The 23499-nt window shown below is 41.9% G+C and overlaps 3 protein-coding genes across 7 annotated transcripts in view; 2 read left to right on the top strand and 1 right to left on the bottom strand.

The window, feature by feature from the left end:
* mark4a (MAP/microtubule affinity-regulating kinase 4a) overlaps positions 1–5481 on the top strand; it is a 28317-nt gene extending 22836 nt beyond the window's left edge. For 2 of the 5 annotated variants that reach the window (XM_037120441.1, XM_037120442.1), the window contains exons 16-18: positions 132–214; positions 878–922; positions 1047–1245. In XM_037120441.1, coding sequence (XP_036976336.1) covers positions 132–214; positions 878–922; positions 1047–1111 — 193 coding nt within the window. In that variant the 3' untranslated portion in view covers positions 1112–1245. Of the gene's footprint in view, positions 1–131; positions 215–877; positions 923–1046 lie in introns of all 5 variants that reach the window. The other 3 variants (XM_037120438.1, XM_037120439.1, XM_037120443.1) reach the window with 2 other exon arrangements.
* A 178-nt stretch (positions 5482–5659) lies between these two features.
* On the bottom strand, positions 5660–9476 carry ckma (creatine kinase, muscle a). The gene is made up of 8 exons (XM_037118422.1): positions 9398–9476; positions 7962–8169; positions 7686–7840; positions 7376–7508; positions 7008–7179; positions 6757–6880; positions 6477–6666; positions 5660–6175 (listed from the first exon to the last, which is right to left on the bottom strand). Exons 2-8 carry the CDS (start codon positions 8152–8154, stop codon positions 5997–5999), a joined length of 1146 nt encoding a protein of 381 aa, XP_036974317.1. The 5' UTR covers positions 8155–8169; positions 9398–9476; the 3' UTR covers positions 5660–5996.
* Positions 9477–18645: 9169 nt separating this feature from the next.
* On the top strand, positions 18646–23161 carry nccrp1 (P1, F-box associated domain containing). Its single transcript, XM_037120673.1, has 6 exons — positions 18646–18877; positions 20695–20775; positions 20870–20966; positions 21118–21213; positions 21820–21958; positions 22760–23161. The coding sequence occupies exons 1-6, from the start codon at positions 18736–18738 to the stop codon at positions 22904–22906; spliced, it is 702 nt and encodes a 233-aa protein (XP_036976568.1). The 5' UTR covers positions 18646–18735; the 3' UTR covers positions 22907–23161.
* Positions 23162–23499: the final 338 nt, after the last annotated feature.

The raw sequence follows: 23499 nt of genomic DNA, 5'->3' as shown, positions 1-23499 counted from the left end.
CACCACTTGCTCTCCTGTGATTCAATTATATTCTCTCTTATCCCCACCCCTCCCAACCCCCCCGCTCTTACCCCATATTCCCTCTTTTTCTCCATCTTTATCTTGTTGTGCTTCCCCTGTCATGGCATCAGGGTCAACCTTGACCCGTCCAAGCGCCAGGGCTCAAACAAATCAGTCTCGGGTTGTACTCTTCCACAAGGATCAAAAACAGTTAGTAAGTTCCCATGTCTCTCGCTTCTTTTCTTGTCTGCCTGTGCTGCTCCATCTGTCTGCCTGGTCACACAGGAATTTTTCTCAAGTCTGTGAATGCCTGCCGACTTATTTCATACCTCTATCTATGAGTTATTGCTTGTCTGCATGACTTGTCAGTCATCTTCATACTGTCAAGGTCCCACACACTTGCTTTCAAGCATGGTAGTGCCGAGGAAGATTCATTTATCGTTGTTTTTGCATTTCAGTTTCAGGATCGGTGTCATTTAACTAGTCTTTTGTGACAAATCTACCCTTAGAAATGGTTTTATGGTTTCATTTTGTATATGTGGTTCATGGGTTGAAAGCCATTAAATGTTTATTCCATGTGTTGTGAAGAAGACTCATTGGGAATGTGTAGTGTTAACGCGCAGAGGTAGTCACAAGTCAAGAACTGCGTTTATAGATGCATGATGTAAATACTGTGAGTGAGAAACGGTGAAGGTGCATTCCTGTAAGGTTAGGACACAACTTTCTGCACATCACGTGCTTGTTGTTGTCGATGCTTGCTTGGTCTCCCTGTGTGATATCCACTGCTGAATGCCATCTCATCTGAGAGTTATGGGTTGATCATAAGGCTTGTCGTGCTCTAGTGGATTACCTCTTACCATGCCCGTTTGTCCTGCAGGGTCACAAATGAATCTGAGGGAATCAGGAGATTTGCGGTCACAAGGTCAGTACATGTGTTCCAGCTGCACTGACAGCACGTACAAAACAGATGATATTTGCTTTTTCAGTTGTAAGACAGCTGTGGTCCAGTGTTTGAACATTATTCTAATGTGTCCTCTTGTCTCTAGTTGCCATCTACCTGGGTATCAAAAAGCGTCCGAGCCCCGGGCCGTCGGACGTGGCTGGGATCTGAGAGGCGGTGTGCGGCGGGACCCTGCGGAGGTGGTACTGGCTCTGCGGGAGGCGGCGCTCGGATGTGGCTGCCAGGTCCACCATGCCGGCCCCTTTCTGCTCTCCTGCACCCATGGCGTGGCAGGGGGCCGCGTGGCTTTCGAGGCCGAGGTGTGCCATCTTTCCACGGGCACCTCCGAGACTTCTAACGGGGTGCGCTACACGCGACTCTGGGGGGCACCGCTAGCTTTTCGGGACATTGCCACCCAAATCTCTAAGGACCTTGAACTTTGAACGGAGGGTGTGTTTGTGTACCAGTGTGTGTTTTTGTGTGAGTGAGTGCTGATGTGTGTGCGCAAAGGGAGGGGGGTGGAAATAATTGCTGAAAAAAAAAAAAAAGAAAAAAAATTAGCGAAGAAGGGGCGAGGGGCTGGACCCGAGAGAAAAGACTTCTCCTTCTGTCTCTTTCATGACTACCCCACCTGCACACACACACACACACAGACACACACACAAACACACACACACACAGATACATGCACACCTGACCCGTAAAAGTCACAAAACTGAAGCACCCCCCCTCCACCCAATCACCCCACCCAGCTCAGCCAAGTTCTTCACTGAGCAACTGCACCCACTGGACCTGGATCAGACGGAATCTAGTTGAATATTTTTTATTGCTACTCTAGCCATAATGACTCTTTATTTTGTTATTTATTGCTCTGATCATTATCCCACTGTCACTTTCACCACCACCGAAAAACACCATCTCTTGTGTATCGGACGTCATCAACCAGCCAGTCCTTTTTTAACAAATGTTGTTTTATATGTCACCTTTACGCACACCATTTTTTTTCCCTGATGTGATTATCTGCTGACTTTTTATCACCTGGGAACAACAACATGCGCAAACATGGAGATGGTCCAACTCAGTCATCAGATAAGCGGCCTCAGAGGGTTGCATTGGTTTGATTCGTGTAGATACAGCAGTGACGCCTGCACTGGATTAGGGTCAGTGGGAGCAGGGTTGACAGGCCTCTGAAGCAGCCAATCAGATGCTGACCTGGAATACAAAAAGCCAGTCACATCTTCCACTTCATTAACAAGCAGATCTGTTGCCTATTAATCACATTAGTGTCTGCATAGGACAAGCAGAAATGACATTATAATTATAATTATATTGAGAAACAAACCCATTGGTTAGCACAATTGAATTAATAAAACTTATTTTGTTAAATGGGCAAGTTGTAAGATATTACCAGAATTTTAGTTTCAAACATTTGAAAAAATAATGAATGTGAGGAAATAAGTAAAGATGTCTTATGTACTGTGCTGCAGAGATTTCTACTGAAGTTAGCATGCTAACCAGCTAGCCCCGGCTTGTCCTGCCTCCTAATACCAGTTTGTACTACGTGAGGATATAGTCCCTGTAGTTTCAGCTTGGAGATATGTCCTATGACTGCATTTCAACACATCATTTTTGGTCGCTGCTGATATCCGACTAGCTGCGACTTCACACCTTTACTTTCACCGCTCTCCTGTAAGTCACCTCCGTACTGTGTCCCCTGTCTTTAAACTGACCTCCTTCATTCTCCGTGGTTGTGTTAGGTCCCAGTTCAGTTCCGTCTAGCTGTGTTCACTCTCAGGCCGCTAAACCCAGTTCTGCTGAACGCCGTCGCTGGTGGTGAACTCCCCCAGTCGGCTCTCAGTCCAGGCAAACTCTAGGTCCCATGAGCTAATTAGCTAAAGGTAGCTAACAAAGGCCAAGGATTGTTCGCATAGAGCAGCAGTTTTATTATATTTTACAAACTAAAACTATTACTGTAAGGGTATATAACTTTTAAACTATTATTATTGTGTTTTTATACTTACTTTCAATGCTGGCTCTCTACTGAATGAATAGAGAGGCCTGCACAGACTTGATGCACACATGCTGCTCTCTGGTTGGCTGGATTCATGGTCTGTCAGCTCTGTCTGGTTGTCGCCAGTAGCATTTGTTCCCACCCCATTTCACCCTTTTACCTTCCTTCAAAAGTATTGTACTGAAGACACGACAGCAGAGACACATACTTGAGAGCATCTCTCTATCTCAACGCCCTCAACTGTTGAGATCTTTCAAGCAAGGCGTGTGCGGTCTTGAAATCTGTCCGTTGTCCCGCCACACAATAACGGAGATCCTTTCAGTCTGTTTAAGTTTCAGTGCGAAGCAATTCATTGTTTCTGTCCTGTGCCATGTGATCTCACCTCAGCCATCATCCTAGTACGTTGATGGGAAGCACCAAAAGCAGATCAGCCAAGCAAGCGAAACCTCTCACATTGCACACCCACCTTTGCACACACACTCAGAGAAACACACACATCCAAATGTCCACCCTCTCCTTTTGGCGGCACAGTCTATAAACTGGTCTGCCCATTATTGACGACTGTGGGGATCGGGGGGGGGGGAGTGTTCTGAATCTGGAGAGACATGATGAAGGCAGTGTGCACAGTGTTTTCTTTTTGTTAGTCCAGTTGCCTTTAAAGTGAACAACCCCCAGCGCCTTCATACAGTACATATTTAATGTATAAAAAAAAAGAGAGAGACAGAAAAACTGAGAGAGCTTTCTATTCTCCCTCCCTGTTTTTAGTGAATAACGTACTGTGATATTTCCGTAGGCTACAGAGATCATGTTGTTTGGCTGCTGATTTACTGTTAATACTATCTCTCTCAGTTGTGGCTTTGCTCATGGTGACCCAAAACACACCCCCCCTTAACCACCTCCATTTCCTCTTCCGCCATCATAAAACTCCCCCCGACTCCCTACATTTAACAGGGACTCCAACCTTAGCTGTCCACCACCTCGGTATGTACCACCCACTTTTTTTCTATTGTCACAATGAGCGGTCGGCTTTCCTCGGCTCGTTGTTTGAGACCCTGCTTTCTTGCGGGGAGACACTCAGCCATCATCCGCACTCTCACATTGTAGACCCACGTTTGACATCTTCTCAGTCCTGTTTGGTGTGTGCTGTTTCATGGAGCCCAACAGGGGAGACCGGTGCTGACCTGTCCTCCTTGAGGTGAGAAGCAGACACCAAGTCCAATCTGTCCTTTGTCCTCTCCCTGGACGTTTCTCATTGTGGTGTATATTAGCATTAGGTAATATAGACCTCAATGCACTTTGCTTTGACTTGAATCAGCTCCTTCCAGTGTACCTGTATAGGTAATACCCAGAACTAGCCACTGGAGGGCGCCAATGTCTTAAATGTGAAACACTTCAATTTGTGGATATTTGCACAGGTACTTTATTTATTTTTTAGAATAATATCATTTAAAAAAAAAAACAGGATTTATATCAGTCAGTTGATGGCTGTATATAAAATATATGAATATAGTATATATCTTAGAGCTCAAGGTTTATTTATAGCTAGAGCAAGGGAAGTAATTCTAGTTTAAAGCAGATTCTGTCAGTGACAATGGGGAACAAAAATCAACCTGCAATCCTGCATGACTTCAGAGTTTGGGTTTTGGGGGGAAAAAAAATGAAATATGATGCACACCTAGGATTGGAAGCTTTGTGAAATGCAGATGCGATCGTTTTTAGACATAAATTGATACAAAGAAATGGTGCTAAATGCAGCGCCAGGTCCTTCCCCCCCTTTCACAGAAATGAGCTGGAGGGCTTGAGTGAAATACAGTGACTTCACTCCACCGGGTTTGCTAGAGGATAGGTTGCGTATGCTAAAGAGGACTCCTGACTTCTTAGAGGTATTTAGATGCTATGAAGTGTACCACAACGTACAGTGTGTAAGTAAAAGGTTTAGTTTTAGATCCAGACACTTGCATTGGGTATTAATTGTGCAGTTTCAACTTGAATTTACACTTTTTAAGTCCCTGACATGTCGAAAGCCCCGGGTTGCATACAAGCCATAGAAACGTTACGTCACTGTCTCCTGATTGCAAATATGAATCAGGTTGTTTGCGAAGTGAAACGGGCTATAAAGCAAATGACTTAATGTAAAACAACTCACTCTTAGTATAAGATGGATGAACATTGTCTTAAGGTGGAATCTACTGTGAAAAATTCTTGAAAAGAGTTTTTGTTGAGTGTTGATTAAACACGTGTGTACCTGCCCAGACATTGGTCGGGCTTAGATGGTGGATGGTACAGTATTAGGACCCTCGGGGGCTCAGTATTTAACATGCACTGTCATTTCAAAGCTGATTTTGGAAACAGTTGATGTTATATGCAAAAGAGACTGAAGAAACACACAGTTTGACCTGTATGAGTAATTTTACACTGCTCTGCTGTTGAATTCCTCCCCTCAGAAACAAACTGTAAACTGAGATCAAGTGGTTGTGGTATATAAGGAGAACATGGAGCTGAAGATTAATAAAACTCACTGATGTTGGCATTTTTTTCCTTCATTTTGGCATGTTTTTAAAACTCACGACACACCATCTGAATATGTGTTAAGCTCTCGATCATCTGACAAGGTGAGTGTTTATATGTGCTGTTAGGCTCTCATTTAATTTTCCTTTTTCAACTCATTTCCACTTTGTCATGCTGCAACACAAAAGACCACAGTTTCATTTGTTGTTTCACGGGCACTTTTTTTTTATTGAACAGTATGAACAGCTTCAATTATCATCACTTTTTCTAACAAAAAAGTAGGTGATGCCACATCTGCCAGGCAAGCCCAGCTGAGTGGAGGCTGATCCCAGGATGTTACCCAACCAACACTGGAGAACGTGAAAAAAAAAGAGGGGTGGAAAAAAGAAAAGAAAAGAAAAAAAAACAAGCTGGAAGGAAGAAGTAGAGGGGAGCAGAGTCAAGAGTCTCTAGGTGAGCGGCTGTTTCCTCTGCCCACCCGTCAGCTGGCTCCATTGCACATGAATGGTCACGAGAAAAACATAAGATTGTCTCTCTTTACTTCTGGGCGGGGATCATGCTGTCGATGGCCTCTCCCTTCTCCAGCTTCTTCTCCATCTCAACCATGAGCTTGACACCATCAACCACCAGCTGGACCTGCGCCACCTCGGAGGAGCCCAGACGGTCGGCGTTGGAGATGTCAAACACACCACCCACGGAGGCAGTGTCCACACCACCTGAAGAGGACAAAGGTCAAGGAGTGAGCGACAGAGAAAGTCTCTGAAGATCTCAATGGACCTTCAATTTTGAGCTAGTGAACACAGTCTGCAGTTTCTCGATTTTTAATCCTAACCCTGCAGTTATGTCTATTCAGTTAGATAACTGACCAATGAGTCAGGCTGTAAAGATTAACTTGTTCAACTAAAACATTGCCCATGCACTCATTGCTCCTAGAGGATGGAGAGGGGGAACAGGTTAAGAAGGGGGTGGTGTTCCTCCTCAAATCGCCCACTAGCCAATAGGTGAAAACATTTGTACCTGTGCCACGCTTCTGCAGACGCAGCCTGGTGAGGATCTCCTCGAACTTGGCGTGTGTGCTCAGCTTGGGCAGCTTGACGTGGACACCACCACGCAGGCCGGTACCCAGGTTGGAGGGGCAGGTCAGGATGTAGCCGAGATGCTCGTTCCACATGAAGCCGTGATTGTGCTTCTTGAAAATCTCCTCAATCTGGCGGATAAGAAAAAGGGAGAGTCAGGGGGGACATCCAGAGACAATCCAAACAGCTTTCACTCACTTATGTCAAGGTTTAATATGTACCTTCAGCAGACCAGTGCAGAAACGCTTGAAGACCTCCCTCATGTTTCCGCCCTGCTGCATGGAGATGACACGCAGGTGATCCTCCTCGTTCACCCAGACCAGGAAGGTCTTGTTGTCGTTGTGCCTGCAAGGACATGAATGCAAAGGGTCAACTAAACACACAGGTGACGCAGAAACACAATGGACGAGTCAATTCATAGAGAGAGTTTTCAAGAGTGTTGTCACAGCTGACAATCTTTACTCATATTTACCAGATGCCTCTTGCATCGGGCCAGTCGCGGGCCATACCAGCGCAGGTCAGCAGGGGAGAGACAGGCTTGTCAAACAGGAAGTGGTCAGCGATCAGCTGCTCCTGCTCGGCATCAGTCATGGACTTCAGGGGATAGTACTTTCCCTTGAACTCACCATCCAGGCTGGTCAGAGCTGGAGAGACAGATGTGCAGTTAGGAGATTGGTCTTCTACAATTGTGTAGATCTCAAGAGTGTGTTTGCTTGTTGGGTTCATCACCCTATATTTCACTTCTTATCCTTAAACTCACCATGAATGGCTACTTGGGAAAGGCTAAGCTTACCCGCCAACATTTTGTGCCCTTATGCTTTTAAACTGTCGGTAGCTTACCCTCAACGGACAGCTTCTCAATGAGTCTGCGCTCGCCACGGCTGTTGTGGGGGGGCAGGGTGAATCCCTTGATGCTGCGGCCAGTACGGACACGGCTAGACAGAACGTAGTTGGGGTCCAGGTCATCACCTCCCTAATGACAAAAGTCAATGCAAAATTAAACAGAGACCACAAATGGAAGGCGCTGTGCATTATGATCTGCCTAGTTATCCAGTTGTGTTGGGTCTAACATCTGAAAGTCTTATACATTCAGTCTTATGCTGTCTTGCGATTTTTCGATTTTTTTTTTTTTTTTCCTTTTCTACTGCACCTTCAGGTTCTCGAAGTTCAGGTCAGTCTTGTGCTTGTCAGTTGGCTTGTATCCACCATGACGGTCAGAGATGATGGGGTCCAGCAGATCCTTGAAGACCTCGTAGGACTCCTCATCACCAGCGACGCAGCCAACAGTCATGATGAAGGGGTGACCTGAAGGTACAGAGAACATGGGAAAGCAGGAGTGAGAAGATGCAATCTTATTTGGTTTCGCAGACCTGGATGGTTTTACTATTCAGAAACAGATTTCTTTGTCTGAATTTAAGTGTCTTACCAGGGTTGTCCACACCAGTCTGGATGACGTCATCCAGGGTGTAGCCGCTGGGTGTCTGCTTGTCCCTCAGTTTGGCATAAATGTCCTTGGTCAGAACCTTGGCCATATGGTTATTGTGCTTGGACAGGTCGGGGTACTCCTCCTCAACTTTGTAGTTGAGTTTGAAGTTGTTGTGGGTGTTACCGAAAGGCATGATTGCTTTCTAACACTGCAAAGAGAGGAACAAACGGCATGAGCAAACTAAAACAGAGGTTCGGCATGATCACAAACCAAACCAGTTCCTCCAAATCTGACACTGTGTGTGAAGGTGATATGAATGTCCACAAATATTCTCCAGCATTTGGAGATACGGGATATTCTACAAGACAGCTGCAGAGTTTAAATGGTGTCGACACAAGAATCCTGGGAACAAGTGACACTCAATTCTCGATGGATCACATGTCAAGTTGAAATAGAGTAGGGGGTGGAGTGCGTGTTGGCTGGGTATTTTTAGCACCAGCACATCTGACTGTGTACCCTTATAAAATGTCCTTTGCATATATACAAGTAGCATTTTAACTCTCTTGGTACATGCACAACGCCTGCTCTCCAGTTTACAAGTTGACACATGAACGCATGAAGGAGCGTTAATTGGTCATGTTTTATGTTGACTGACAAGCTGCAGATGCCATGTTCCATAAAGATCTATCAGTTTCTCTAATCTATAGGCATATATGTTACAATTGTATCATTTCTTTCATCTTGCCTCAATAGGCTGATGATATGAACCATAAAAGACTGACGTTCGCAATGATGCACTTGTGACATCACATGAAATGTGATCCGTATCGGAGTGCAGTATAGCATTTTGGTAGCACACCATATTAGTTTATGCAATACAATATTTTTAAGCAGTAGTCACTTTGCAGAGAACAGTTCTCTCGCTAGCTTAAAGCCATCTTAAGTCTGTGACTCTTAAATGGCTAAAATCAATTACAGGACATGCAGGGCCTTCAGGCCATCTCTCACATGTCTGTGAGGCACCTGTCCACATAAATCACTGTCCAGATGAGAGGGACATTTGCGCAGTATGAATCTACAGATAGATACGAGTTAATGCAACAGCAATGTAGCAACTGCTATGCTTAAAAATCTTGTTCATGCATCTTTTTTATTTTATCAATTATTTTGTTTATCTGCCAAATTTAAGCGACCTGTGATACCCAGTATGCCTCATTTTTCCAAGAATGCACCACAAGGTTTTAAACATCCCAGAAATAGTTGTGCGTTCATTTTTCCATTTTATCTCAGACTTTGATTCCAAAAAACTTTCAATACAGAATGAAAAGCAGCCAAAATGATTTTTGCCGTTTTAAAATGTTTGCATAGTTCTCCGAATCCACACAAGCCACCAGGCATGCCTCTTTAACTCCGCCAAACTAATCATCTTTCTTTACCTGCACAGCAGACAAGAACAGAGGTAACAGTCCTAGGGATCAGATCCTGTTCACCACAGCCAAAATAGGGGTCGCCCAACTCTGGAGGTCTCCGCTCCCCGTTTATATACCAGGCAGACGCACGCCATTGGCTTGGCCATTTTAGTTCCCACTGCGCTCTCATTGGCTAGGTCCCCTGTGCTGATACTATGAACAGTTTGTGAAAGAGACACATTTACATTTCAGTCATCCAAGACGGGTGTTGCAGCTGTACCACCACCACCACCCCCACCCCACCCTTGGCCCATAGATAGCACCAGTTGGATGGTGGGAGACAGTGGGGGTGTGTGAGGGATGGTGTTTTGGGGGAGGGAGTTGAAGCCACGGAAAAAGGCTGAGTTTAACTTTTGCCAAGAATGCTATGGACATTAGGGGTCCTTGTGTGGTGTGAAAGAGTTGGAAAGAGTCAGGATTCTTTTCACTTATAAATGGCACCTTGTAGCAGTGCAGTCCACAGAAACCCTAACCCTAACCCCTAGCCCCCTCTATGTTGTTCCCCGACTCCCACAGCTACCTCAAACCAGCCATGACTCAGAGTGGCTTTAATTGACACCTCAATTATCAGACATCGAATCTTAGATGGGAATACTGGCTGTCAGATGGAACGTTGTGGATGAAAGATGATGCCCTTTTTGACATTAACTTCATTAGGGCCTCCCTTCTTTGATACTCTATTCTCTCAAGTGTCTCACACTATTTTACCAATGCATATGCTCCGCAGCTGCGTCATGCAATGCTTCAATACAGTTTTGTCCAGAAGAATTGACAATGATTCTTGCTATGCAAGTGCCAATCTGTTATCCAAGTACAGAGACGGACACAAGACATCAACTGAATCTTAGTAGTTATTGTTTTCTTCGTCATTATCTACTCACCCTCATGCTGATGGAATGTCAGGTGAAGTTAAGTGGTCCACAAAACATTTCTGGGGCTTCAAGGCAAAACAGCGTGGCGGCATTCTCCTAAACAACCAGCTGGGGGCTTGTTTTAAAACATAAAATCAAACCGACAGATAATCCAAGTCTCCTGAAGCCCCGAGATCCCAAATTGATTTGAAAGACATTATTTACACCCTTTTTTGGACCAGAGTCTCCACTGTAGCTGTTAAACTCAAAGTGTTAACATGCACCCCGTCTGAAATGGATGCACAAGCTTCACGGGGCCTCGATGGTGTAAATATTCTTTTCAAATCAATTTGGGATCTCAGGGCTTCAGGAGACTTGCTTTTTTTTGTTTGTTTTTGTATGTCTTTAAACAGGTCCCCATCTACTTCAGTTGTGGACTATGAAACTTCACTTGACTTTCCATCAGCGTGGAGCTGAGTAGGTAATAACTGCATTTTAATTCATAGGTGAACTTAAATTTACCTGAAATTCACACACCAGATGTAAACAAACCAGTCATAAGCGATGCAGAAAAGCTGAACTACATTTTTCGGTTGTGATCAGTCGAAAGAAAACGAGAAATTTTTGCCCAAGTGTGTTCCCCATGGATTCATGGCTGCCAAATCTTCGAGGCAAGCTACATCACCCCCACCTTTTTTCATGAACACCGCCCCCATTCGCCTACAGCCAAAGTGAAAGTTGAATACAGTGAGTAGTCCGAATCTATTTACACAGGAGAAAAGGTCGGTGATAACGTCACTGCGTCATCACAAGTGTTGAGCTGAAATGCTGAAGGTGCATCAACAATTTAAAAAGGGGATTTCTATGAGGTCTACACAACCGCTGTTCCAAGATGGGGGGCATCCCGACAGACAACAGTCCCCGTGGGATGTCCCAGCTGTCCATGACTGGCAGCTGACCGGCTCACACCTGCTTCTTCCAGTCCCCCGTATCATTACCACCCCTGTCTGTCCAACCAGCACGTAGAACACTCCTGCCTCCCAACCAAATGTCCAACCCAACCCTGAAACACACTTCTAGCCTGCGCTTCAGACCGTCTGTCGTCTGCACACACACACATACACACACAATATGTTCTCCAACACTTCTCCTGTGGTATTTGGACGATTTCTTTCTATATGTTCTGCTTTTCAGATGTAGGCAAGTGGAGTGTCGGCTGGTCACAGTGCCCTTGCCCTGAACTGAAACGCCGTCTCCTGTTACACAGCTGCCTGCTGCCTGTCCTCCTCCAAGTGGGCGGCCACCAAATTAGTCTCTGTGCAGGTTTCTGCTATCACGCCATGCATTTTTCTATCACCACCATACAGCGCTCATTTTGCCTTATGTGCATACAATTAAAGCAAAGTGTAGATGCCTGGATTTTGCATTGCATTGACTCAAACATTTTCTTTCCATTTCTGGTGTATAGGTAAGTAGGAATCACAAAAGGAAGTAGTGCCACTTGCAAAAGAGATACAGAGTGGCTTGCTGTTGCCATTTGATCCTCAGTTGAATAATGCCAGTCCGGAACAGTTATGCAACAGGGCAGTGACATGTTGATGTGCCCATTGCTCATGTACACGGAGTTCCTCGAGCTTCACAAGATGCTGAAACCCCCAACAGCCCACTTAAATATTCACTCCTTATAGCATGGACACATTCCAACTGAGGGAAGCTGCTTCATTGAAATAGTGGGTGGCGGTGTATTTGAAAATACGTGTTGAATTGTTAGGTTACTGCATGAACTGAACTGGTTTGTCTGAAACCTTAGCCGGTTAAATCTGAACAATTTCTGTCTTCTTATCCCACGGATCGTGTCGGAGGAAGTGAGCATTAGTTTGTGGCCTTGCAGGACACTTTCGTGAAACATATACACCTTGACCCTTGGAAGGAATCCATGCCAAGTGCGCTGACCTGTGTCAGAATAGCACAGTGTCAAGCCCCAGCTGTTTAGCGGTGCTAAACTCTTGGGTGTTTGGTGAGCGCAAATTACGCCCCATTGGTCGGGAATGAAGAAAGTATCATTTCAAACATCAAAGTATCATCTTGTTATCTCTGCAACTGGTGGTGAGTCCGTCGTGAGGTAAAGTTTTCATTCGAAATAAGTTTGTACGTAACATTATATGTTAACATGAGTAACATTATGTGCTCAGCAACTTAATACAATGACATAACAAGCCTCTATAAATAACACCTTTATGGCAGACTAAATTTAAAGCTTCTCTCCTGCATTCAATTCAACACCTGTCTGTAGAGAGTTTGTTTGGAGATGCAGATGATTCCTAGCAACATAGTATTTGAGGGAATATATTTATTTTTAAAGACTCATTCACAATATATACGTGTCTGAGTTCAAATGAAATAATTCTCTGTATCTACAGACTGCCGAAAGCCTGAAAAACGTACGTTTGTTCTAATGTTAAAATGCAGATTATAAATTGGCTAAATTGAGTCTTATGGAAGCTGAACTTTCTTGTGCAGATCTGGAGTGGTCTTGCAGTGCCTGCTGGAGTGTAGGTCGTTGGTCTTTCTCCATTGAAACTAAATACACCGAGGTCACGTGTACATAGTGTGGTCAGGGGGAGGCTATAATTATACCATGCCTGATGTGCCATCTGTACCCTGTCAAACAGGAGCTCCCGCCCACCAAGTACCCTGATTCAATTTCATCGAGTCAGTTCTCTGTCTGTCAGACTTGACTGGACATCAGCTAGCTTTGGTCAAACCCTCCACAAAAGAGGCACCTGTTTACTGTAGCTTAGTATTGTTAAATGAAGCTGCACATGTGGCAAATGTGGTCAGTGCATTGCTGTAGCACTTGACCAATTACTTTTTAAAATTTTAAATCCAATTAGATGATTTTGATAAAATCTATCAAAAGTTGAAGATTTGAGCTATACTTTTTGTGCATCATATATATATATATATATATATATATACACAGTTTTAAAGGTTTGCATCACAAAACACTGGTAAATTGTGTTCTGTTTAAAGAAAACAGTGGATCAAGTGAGATTAGAGACGTGGCACTTGTCCTCCTTGTCCTTTTACCACAGTATTAACATGTGAGTCATGCAGGTGCTGTTGCTAGGTAAATGGGTATGGCTGTGTCAGAAGGATTAACTGGGCCCAAACACATGAACACCATTGTGCTCTAGTTGAGTAATGTCTATTTAAGCATAGTAAATATGTATCATACATCTGAATGAATTCCAGAGGCTTGGCGCACAGTATGTGACCATGGATCAATGCACATATGATGCACATGTGATGCCCACAACTGACACGCTGCACTATGCCGTGTAACATGGAATAAGGTTACACCTGGCCCATTGCCATAACCTTTGGGATTGGGGTGTAACTTTCGCCTGAATAGGTTTGCCCTCAGTTTGTGCAACACACGGTTGCTAACATATTCTTGTGTTCATTCAGGTGATGATTGGATGGAAGATTTGATTCACGGAATTGTCATGTTATCTATTACTGCTTTAAAATTTTCCTAAACCTTAAGAGATATTCTGGCTATTTAGCTTGGCTATAGTAAAGTCAAAGCAAGGCAGTAGAGGCAGTGATATCCTGGCTTGAATCCCTTATGAGTCACGTTATATAGATAGTAAAAGGACAGAGACAGTCTACAGGTCTGGTTACCATAATTAAAACTGTGAAATTTCAGGATGCCTTTCAATACACCCCTTTTACAGCAGACATTCTTGACTTGGGCTGCTTTGAGCACAGGTGGACGTTATCTACCTTATTGATTTCACTATGCCATTTTCTAGTAGGGCCTAGAATTCTACAACCATGATAGCATATTCAGAGTGTGTTTTTCTCAGATTAGATAAAGCTTCTCCAGAGCCAAGTAAGAATTGCCTCCATGATGAGTAAACTGACCTTTACGTGTAAAATGGGTGGCCTGCCCCTTTAACCAGGGTTAAAGCTGTCATTTTATTAGAGGGGATTCTTCTTTATCCTCTTACAGCTGGCCTAATGTTTGTACCATCTCTCCTTTAGGGCTCTGTTTGTTCAACTGCTTCACTACGGTGAGTTGATTAACTCTGGAATTATCAGGCAGCCACCGTTCACCTCCAACACACAGGGGTCAGTTAACCCACAATGCACAGGGGCACATGGGTAGACAACAGGTGGGAAATGTGTACGAACGCAACCAGTGGAGGTGTCGTTCCAGCCTACATGTTCCTGTGGCTCAGCCGATGAGATCAAGTAGCTCATTCTTACTAGCAATGGTGATTGTACTTTTAGTTGAGTCATTTCCACTGTTTTTTGAAGAGTTTGAGCTATAGAGAATTTTTCTTTAAGACAATATACACTGTTACCGCCACTGAACCTGATTCAGACTGCAGAGGGTTTAAGAAGTTAAAAGATTTTAAGCATTTGTCCACGCAGTCACACAAGTCTAACAATTAGCAGCTGCGATCATATTACTGAATGACTGTTACATAATCACAGGTCTGCTGTCCTACTTTTCCAGAGAAGGCCACGGCTTCAAAGAACAAACACTTTCACTGCAAAACTCTGGAATAGTGTTTAAATGTGTTACACCCCCACTTTTCTTTCTGTTTATAGAGTATGCACTTTGGAACCAGTTTACTACAGTTGGAGTGATGCCCTGCAGCAGTTCACTCTTCCCACACAGTGTCTGCTGCCCCCTGTTGCTTCTCTGGCTCTCTGCCCAACGCAAACCCTACCGGCTCTGAGTCCTTCTTCTGTCGTCGGCAGCGGAACTATAACTCACCAATATAAATTCAAGCTGCATCTGTTGTTTGTTTTTGCTGATGAACTAGCATTCATCTTGTCTCCTGGTATTTAGAGAACCAATAAGCATCTACATAGGCTTCATTCAGAGGCCTCAAATGTGAAAATGAAAATCTGAAAAATCTGAATATCTTTGTTTTTGTTTTTGACATGGTGGTTTACAAAACCAGCATTAATAGTAGCTATCATCACAATCTATATTAGGTCAAATATATGTAGTGGCTTTGGAAACACTTTTCAATAAGGATCATTCAAATTGAAAAAAAAAAGTCTTCTAAAATATATTTGAAAAATTGAATAATGCAGTCAAAAGTCAGCTCAAGTGTGATGCTTTGTATATGATCTCACCACTGCATGTGTTTGTGTATTATAAGCTTCCAAATGCAGTTGTAAGCAGGTATTAGTGTTTATAACTGTATTTGCTGAAAGCTAGAACTCCTCCTCCAAGTTGGAGGTTGTTATATATAGGTAATAAATGACAATACACTTGTAATGATATAAAAATGTCTTCTTAAGAGAAGTTTTAATTAATAACAGTGGCATAATACTGTATGTAAACAAAAATCTTACACTTAATATGTTCTTTTATCTGATGACACACCCCTGAAAACAGTTTCATGTTTTCTGGGGCCCTCAAAGATGTTTCTCTAAAATGACCTTAAGTTAGGTTCCAGGCTCCAGATATTTAACAGAAAATTTGGAGTAAAAATTAATAGCGCAGACTTGCAAAGACGGGTCATTTATCTGGCTGTTGCTAAAAGACATGCAATGTGAATGCAATATGGGAAATGCAGAATCAAGTGTTTTTGGAAGTTGACTCCTATTGTGGATAAAAGATACCTCAGCTTCCGTTGATCTTAACCATTCTTTTCAATCTGTCTCTAACATGTCCCCCAGCTTTCTGGAAGTGCAACACAAAATTACTAAAATACACCTGTACTATATCTGCTATATTTGCGTGGCTTTGATGACTGAGCTTCCTTTAAGATATATTCTTGAATTTGAGTTGTTGCTGCATCAGATGCTCTTATACAGGAAAAAAAAAAGACAGTTCTACCTCTGCAAAATACAATGTGCTCTCTCCCTACAACATTTTGCCCATGCTATGTAGGGAATATTTAGAATCCTTTTCACACCACTGCTTAATGCACTTAGAAGCCACAAGGTGGAGACATTAACATACAGTGTTTGCTGACCCTGGCCCTCTCTGTCATCTTTGTTTTGCCAAATAGTTGCTTTCAGTGTAAGTATTTACATGAAATGCCATATCCATCTCCAGAGTCAACTCAGTGCTGATCACAAACATTTGTAACATACAGACAAGCTACAGTAAAAAGGTAAATGAATCAGTAAGATAAGGGCCTTTTACAGGCTGTCAGTCAGGTCAGTTAAACGCATCAGTAGGCACCTAATAATACAGCTGATGGCAGGAACTTGTACAGCTACAGTACATACTTAACATACACATTAAACCTGTGTATGCAGCAAAACAAAAAGAAGGATGAAAAAGTGTGCAAAATAAAAAGAAATACAAGTGTTTAAAATGATCATTGCTAAAATCTGGTTGTATTAGTTTCAGTAAAAAATAGAATTTTCATAATGAATGCATTTAACATGATATCTACTTCTCCTTAAAGCAAAAATACACACCCATTTCTGGTTTATAGGAAGGACTATTTATTATCTGCAGCTGACCTTTCTGGAAGGAAAGCGAAAAAGAGTTAAAGAGTCTGGACGGCCAGGAATCACAGTGAAGTCACATTGTTTTTATTTTGTGTATCAACAGGTGACGTTAGAAGTACCCTGCTGAAATCATTTCATTATTAAAAGTCCAGTGTGTAGGATTTAGTGGCATCTAGCAGTGTGGTTATAAATAGAGAGAGATAGAGATAGATAGAGAGATAGAGATAGATAGAGATAGAGATAGAGAGAGATATAGAGAGAGAGAGATAGAGAGAGATATAGAGATAGAGAGATAGAGATAGATAGAGAGATAGATAGAGATAGAGAGAGATAGAGATAGATAGAGATAGACAGAGATAGAGAAAGATAGAGATAGATAGAGATAGACAGAGATAGAGAGAGAGAGAGAGAGAGAGAGAGAGAGAGACAGAGAGAGATAAAGAGATAGAGAGATAGAGATAGATAGAGATAGAGAGAGAGATAGAGAGAGAGATAGAGAGATAGAGATAGAGATAGAGAGAGATATAGAAATAGAGAGATAGAGAGATAGAGATAGATAGATAGATAGATAGATAGATAGATAGATAGATAGATAGATAGATAGATAGATAGATAGATAGATAGAGAGAGAGAGAGAGAGAGAGAGAGAGAGAAATAGATAGAGATAGATATATATAGATATAAAGAGATAGAGATAGATATATATAGATATAAAGAGATAGAGATAGATATATATAGATATAAAGAGATAGATAGAGATAGAGATAGATATAAATAGATAGAGATAGATAGAGATAGATAGATAGATAGATAGATAGATAGATAGATAGATAGATAGATAGATAGATAGATAGATAGATAGATAGATAGATAGATAGATAGCATATACAGGTCAACTACTGAAGGAAAACTGTACTAAATCATAAATTCAATTGAACACATAAAGCTTGAATTCTATCAGTTTAATCAGTGCACCATAAGTATCAATTCATATCTGCCCAGTGAACATACAGTGCAAAGGTCAGGGCAGAAATGTCTCTACAACAGTCCTGTAACCAGGGAGGGATCATATAGGGGCAAAGTGCAAGGGAAATAAAGAATAAGAGTTAGTTTACAGGCTGCCACTGCCTACTCATAATACTGTACAGTATGAATTGGATTCTGCAAGTGATACAGTTGAAAACTATGAAACTGCCAACTTAAAGCGACAAAATGGAGCCTCCAGGAGAAAAAAAAAGAAAAAAAAAAAAGAAAAAAAAAGCTGACTGTTGAGTCTCATCCCCAGAATATGACAGTCAGTTTGGCTTGGGTGCTACACCAGCTCATAGCATCTGTATTTGACAACCTGGGGATGACACTCAACATCAAATAACTCCCATAGTAAGTTACATGTTGTCAATTTGAATTAAATCGTACAATCGAAAAAGTAGCCCATAGCATAAGAAGTTACTTGAAAGACTTTTAGCATTTTGTTATTCCATTTGCCCATTTGGTCACACAACATTTGCACCAATTTAAATCAACAAAATACATTAAACAGAAGACAATAATTAAAATAGTTCAAAAGGTCAAATTAATTTAGATTTTTTTCCCCTAATATTAGACACATTTTTTAAATGTTTCAATTATTATTATTATTATTATTATTATTATTATTATTATTATTATTATTATTATTATTATTATTAGTTCGGTTAAAACCACTTCATCAGACACCCCACCTCATAGCAAAAAAAAATAATAATAATATTGTAATATTTTGTTGTTCATGATATGATAAAATATGTATTACTCTTAGCAGCACTATTAAACTACTGTGACTTTAAGAGGCCAGGGAAGTGTTTGTATTTCCATGCATGTTGCGACACTGGGGTGTGGTCTGGAGTACAGAGCAGACAAAGATCCTCGCTGAGTTCCTGGATCGATCAGTGACATTTGATAGGACTGTGTGGTGGCACCATGTCCGCCGCCGAATGGAAGCAGAGGTGTGAGGCTGAGTGGAGTCTGCAGGGCGCGACGATGCCCGACAGCGTGGACTGGAAGTCGGTGTACGAGGCCAAACCGCTCGGGAGGAATTTACTGAAGAACCCTTCGCCCCACGGTACCATAACTCTAACACACACGATATTCCTGAGCTGTTTTCCTGCCCTGTACTGATCCAGAGACAGATTTAATTCACCGAGGAGCATCGCACGTCAGGGATCTCCAGCGGGTTCAGCTTTCAGTGCTGACACAGATGAAGGGCCTGCTCACTAACTGTGGAAGTGTTTTACAAAGTTTCTGAAGTTTCTGCGTTGTGTTAACTCATCCTGGAAAGTTTCAGTGTCAGTGGTTTCAGGGTGTTGTAATCAACCACGCTGAGCCAATTATCTGCAAGCTTCCTCTGCTTATTGAATCAGTTGTGCAGCTTTGTGCAATCAGTGGGTTTTGTAGGTCTAATGCAATACTGTACTAGGCTCTACTTGTGAATGGGTCATCGCTGTTTTGATGCTCAATATTAATTCTGGATCTACAGTGTCTACATGTACGCTCGGCATTGTGGCCTCTTCATCGGGGCTCCCTAAAGTGGGGCCCGGCCATAAGGTTTGATTTGGCCTGCCAGGTGTTTCCAGCAAAACAATGAAAAGTTGATTTTCAAAACAGTATAATATAAATCTGCGTTTATGCTAGTTATACTATTTGTAAGGTAAACATTTAAATGTGTAGGATCCCCAGTCAATAATAAGCTTTCACGAGCTAAGCGCCTCAGGCAGAGGTGACAGTTTGCTCAGGAAGTTGGTCAATTAGGGGAAACTGAAAACCTGCTATTTTGCTTTATGACATTATAATAGGTGTTTGCTTTTCATCCCTGTACCACAATTAAGTTTCAGTTTGTTGCCCTCCAAGAAAATAAAAAAAAAAAACATTTGGGCACCCCTGCTCTGAACTCTGGAGAGGCTAATTTCTTAAGCCTTATCTGTTCAGAGAGACCATTGTGCTTAGATGCTGTCACTACAGGGAACAATTAGCTATCTGTCTGTCTGTGATATTATCAATACAAGTACAGTACACCCATTAACACAGGGATTGGTAAAATGGCAACAATAGAAACAGTGTCACAGGTATAGGAATATACCTATATTTTTACAATATGCATCAGTTTTCATTAGAGCTGCAAAGAAATTGAATTTCCAACTGTTTTTTGTAATCAGTTGACCCTATGAATCATCAGGATTTGCTGGTTTCAGAATCTTAAATTATGCGATTCGCAGCTCTTCTTTGTCATTAATGAAGGGGAATAAAGGGTGTTTGGGCTTTGGACTGTTGGTCGGTCAAAAAAAAGAAATTTGAAAATGGGACCTTGGGCTCCAGCAAATTGTGCTGAGCCTTTATCACGTATCATTTGACATTTTATATACAAACAGTTAACTGGCAGAATAATAAATGATGAAAGTAAATAGTAACAGCCCTAATTGTAATAAATAACTTGTTTAAAGCAGGTTTTTTTTTTTTAAAACTCTATTTCTAAATGTAAACGTAAGTTAATTGAGGTTTAACGGGTCAATTCATCCACATCTACATTAAAGGATAAAGGAGTAACAGAAGCTAGGTAATTGTATTTTACTTTCCAATTCAGTCTATTTTTTAAACAAAAGTGATTACCCCGTACACTTGGGTATAAAAAAAAAACAAAAAAAAAAACATGCAAATGAAAAAGATGGATTACTCAGTGACACCCAGCATGACTACACTGGGTGTGTCCCATAGTTCAGACATAAGCTTTTGTGCCGACTGATACTTAAAGTATGTGTTTTCTGCACAGAGGCACACCTAGTGACCGGCAGATATATCTTGTTTGTGACATGTACAGGGGGATTACAGTGGCTTCCAAAGGCCTGGTAACATGAACAGCTGTCCCTTTTGTCTTATTTCTCTCAGGCTTGTGCAAGGACAACCCTCCACCTGAACCGGAACAGTCTGATGTACCAAGACGTGGACCTCCATGTTTTCAGCCTGAGGGTGAGGGATCAGGATATTTTTGCAGCAAATGAAAAACGAAGGAAATGAAGTTTGTAAAGCCTCAGATCTTGTTAATGTTTCTCTTAATTCATAGGTGACTTCAGCGGCTGGACCACAGGCATAGAAGTCCTACCCTATGATACAAGCGGCATCCCTGCAGGTGCTGTGATCTGTCAGCTGCCTCGGTACAGGTGGGTGTTACTGGGAATCAGACGTTTATCTCACAGCTGGTTGTAGCAGGGAATGCCAGTCAGCGTATAAATATAAGGTCAGGGTACAACTTAAAAAAGTTGATCCCACAAAATGACCATGTAATAAGGGTGTCTCATGTCTCATCCTTAGCTGGTTCTCCATGGAGCAGGTTGTGGACCTGAAGGCAGAGGGACTGTGGGAGGAGCTGCTGGATGAGTTTCAGCCTGAAATAGTCATCCAAGACTGGTGAGTTAATGAGCACCCCACCCACCTCCCACCTCCAGCCCTGTGATAGACCATGTTATCTTATCAGCAGGGCTGTAACACACATAGATGACATGTACAGTACATGTTTTACAGTCTGTGTAGGTCTAGCAGTATAATATAGGTTTGGCATGTGTTTGTAGATGATATGCAAACAAACGGATAACCTGGATTTGCCTATATAAATGAACTGCCTTTCAGTTATTATTTCTTTTATTTCACATCCCTATTGACTGGACATAAGGTTTTTAACCCAAGGTTCATAATTAATAAAGCTGTATACTGTATAATCTAATAAGATTATGATTACATTTTTTGTATCTTCTGCAGCACCAAGTATTTCTTCCTGGCTTGTTGAATATTCATATCATCGTTATTTGATAGAAGTTACCGAAAAGTCCACGATTTTACAAAAATGTTCCATTAAATTTCCTCAGTGACGAACTCTGGAAAGATCTTTTGTCATTTGGTTCTGATAGTAAGGAGAATGGGATTTCCCTCCGTTCCTTTCTTTTATAAAATACAACACTTTGCTACGATTTCTTCTTCTCCTCAACATGAACTTCTTATTGTCTGTTGTTATGTCAGGTATGAGGAGAGTCAGCTGCATAATCACATCTACCAGCTGCATGTCAAGTTACTGGGTGCGGACAAAAGTACGGTGATCTCAGAGCACACTGTCAACCCCACTGAGGACTGCAGCTCTTACTCACACACATGGAAGGAGGTGAGTTACCGATCCCCCTGGCAAATAGAGAAGAAACATTCAAATCCTTTACTTAATTAAAAGTACTAATCTGGCAACATACAAATACAACATACTACACAAATATGACAAGTAAAAATCCTGCATGAAAAATGATACCCAAGTAAAAGTACATAAGTATTAGGATGAATGTAGTAATGGCCACTCGTGCATTAATTGAAATGACACCATGTGCAGAGAAAAACATCACTATTTGTTGGAGCTAATAAAGGGACATTCCAGCGTAAGTTTAATCCATGGTCATACACACTGTGACACCGAGTAAGACCCCCCCCTCGAGAGATCAAGTTTTCCGACTGCTAGCTTATGTAGTTTTAGCAACCTCAGAGGACAATACACTGCAGTCTATGCCTCTAGCAAGAAACCGCCATCAAAAAGCCACTCATAGCCACAAATAATGCTCAAAACGGCACCAAACTTCAGCAACAGTACAAATAGGATCCCAGCACATAGTTTGAGGCATCAAACGTCTGCTAGCTTTGCCGGATTTCTACTGAAAAGACAAAACAACTCACCACTCTCCTGCAGCAGCTTGCTCGTTGTGGGGAAGCCCGACGAGTCTGTAACTGTAACTGAAGCTATCAAATGAATGGAGAACAAAAAGACAATATTTCCCTCTGTAATAGAATGGAATGTGTAGCAGCATTAAACCAAAATACTCAAGTCAATGTATTTAAAAATTGTCCTTGAGTACAAGGCTAAATGTGAATGTACTTTCCACCAGTGCACTTTTTCATTGCACGTCTCTGTGTTGGCCTGCAGGTGTCACATGTGTTCTCTGGATATGGACCAGGGGTGAGATATGTCCAGTTCCTGCACCGACTCAAGAACAGTTTCCTGAATGGTTTCTACTCCACTGTGTTCGCCGACAGCTCAGTGATTGTCAAACCAACCAAAACCAGCTCCTAGGCTGGATACGCCCAAAAAGTGCCATGCAGACACAGTTAACACAGTCTATATAACCACATGATCAACACATATTCGCTTTTACACCAGTTATCATATTTAGATTTCATCACACTTAAAAACATTACAAAGTATGTAAACGTCAGTCTTTGTATTTACTTTTTATGCCTTAAAATGTTTTCGATTTACATTCGATGATATTCACAAAATAACTATACAATGGTTTGTGCAATAATAAAACCCAATTTTCTTATTTCACAGTTCATTTTTTATTTCAAGCAATGACATATGTCTGAAAATCTAAGCCACATGAAGCGGACTTACAGTATACTGTATAAACCATATATGCACTTTTGTAAATGGTGGGTTTGTGTGGATAGAGGACCGTCGATGGTACTGTAGGCAGTGATTCTGTCTTAATTGATGCAAAACTCATGATCTCTCAGTATACACAATCTACATCATTTACACTTACACTCACATCGACAGAAACAGAGACCTAAAAAAAAATGAAAAAAACACACACATTTACTCCACATTTGAAACAAGCAAGCTCAACTTTAGTGACCTGAACACCCATCTTTTATCCTCAACAA

Source organism: Acanthopagrus latus, chromosome 13, assembly GCF_904848185.1.
Source record: "Acanthopagrus latus isolate v.2019 chromosome 13, fAcaLat1.1, whole genome shotgun sequence".
NCBI lineage: Eukaryota > Metazoa > Chordata > Actinopteri > Spariformes > Sparidae > Acanthopagrus > Acanthopagrus latus.
This window is presented reverse-complemented; position numbering and strand designations above follow the sequence as displayed.

Coding starts and splice junctions, on each gene's coding strand:
- ckma (XM_037118422.1), bottom strand. CDS start 8,154: ATGCCTTTCGGTAACACCCACAACAACTTCAAACTCAACTACAAAGTT. Junction 7,180..7,375: donor TGAGAAGCTGTCCGTTGAGG/GTAAGCTACCGA, acceptor CTGTCTCTCCAG/CTCTGACCAGCCTGGATGGT. Junction 6,176..6,476: donor TCTGCAGAAGCGTGGCACAG/GTACAAATGTTT, acceptor TGTCCTCTTCAG/GTGGTGTGGACACTGCCTCC.
- nccrp1 (XM_037120673.1), top strand. CDS start 18,736: ATGTCCGCCGCCGAATGGAAGCAGAGGTGTGAGGCTGAGTGGAGTCTG. Junction 18,878..20,694: donor GAAGAACCCTTCGCCCCACG/GTACCATAACTC, acceptor TATTTCTCTCAG/GCTTGTGCAAGGACAACCCT. Junction 21,214..21,819: donor GAAATAGTCATCCAAGACTG/GTGAGTTAATGA, acceptor TTGTTATGTCAG/GTATGAGGAGAGTCAGCTGC.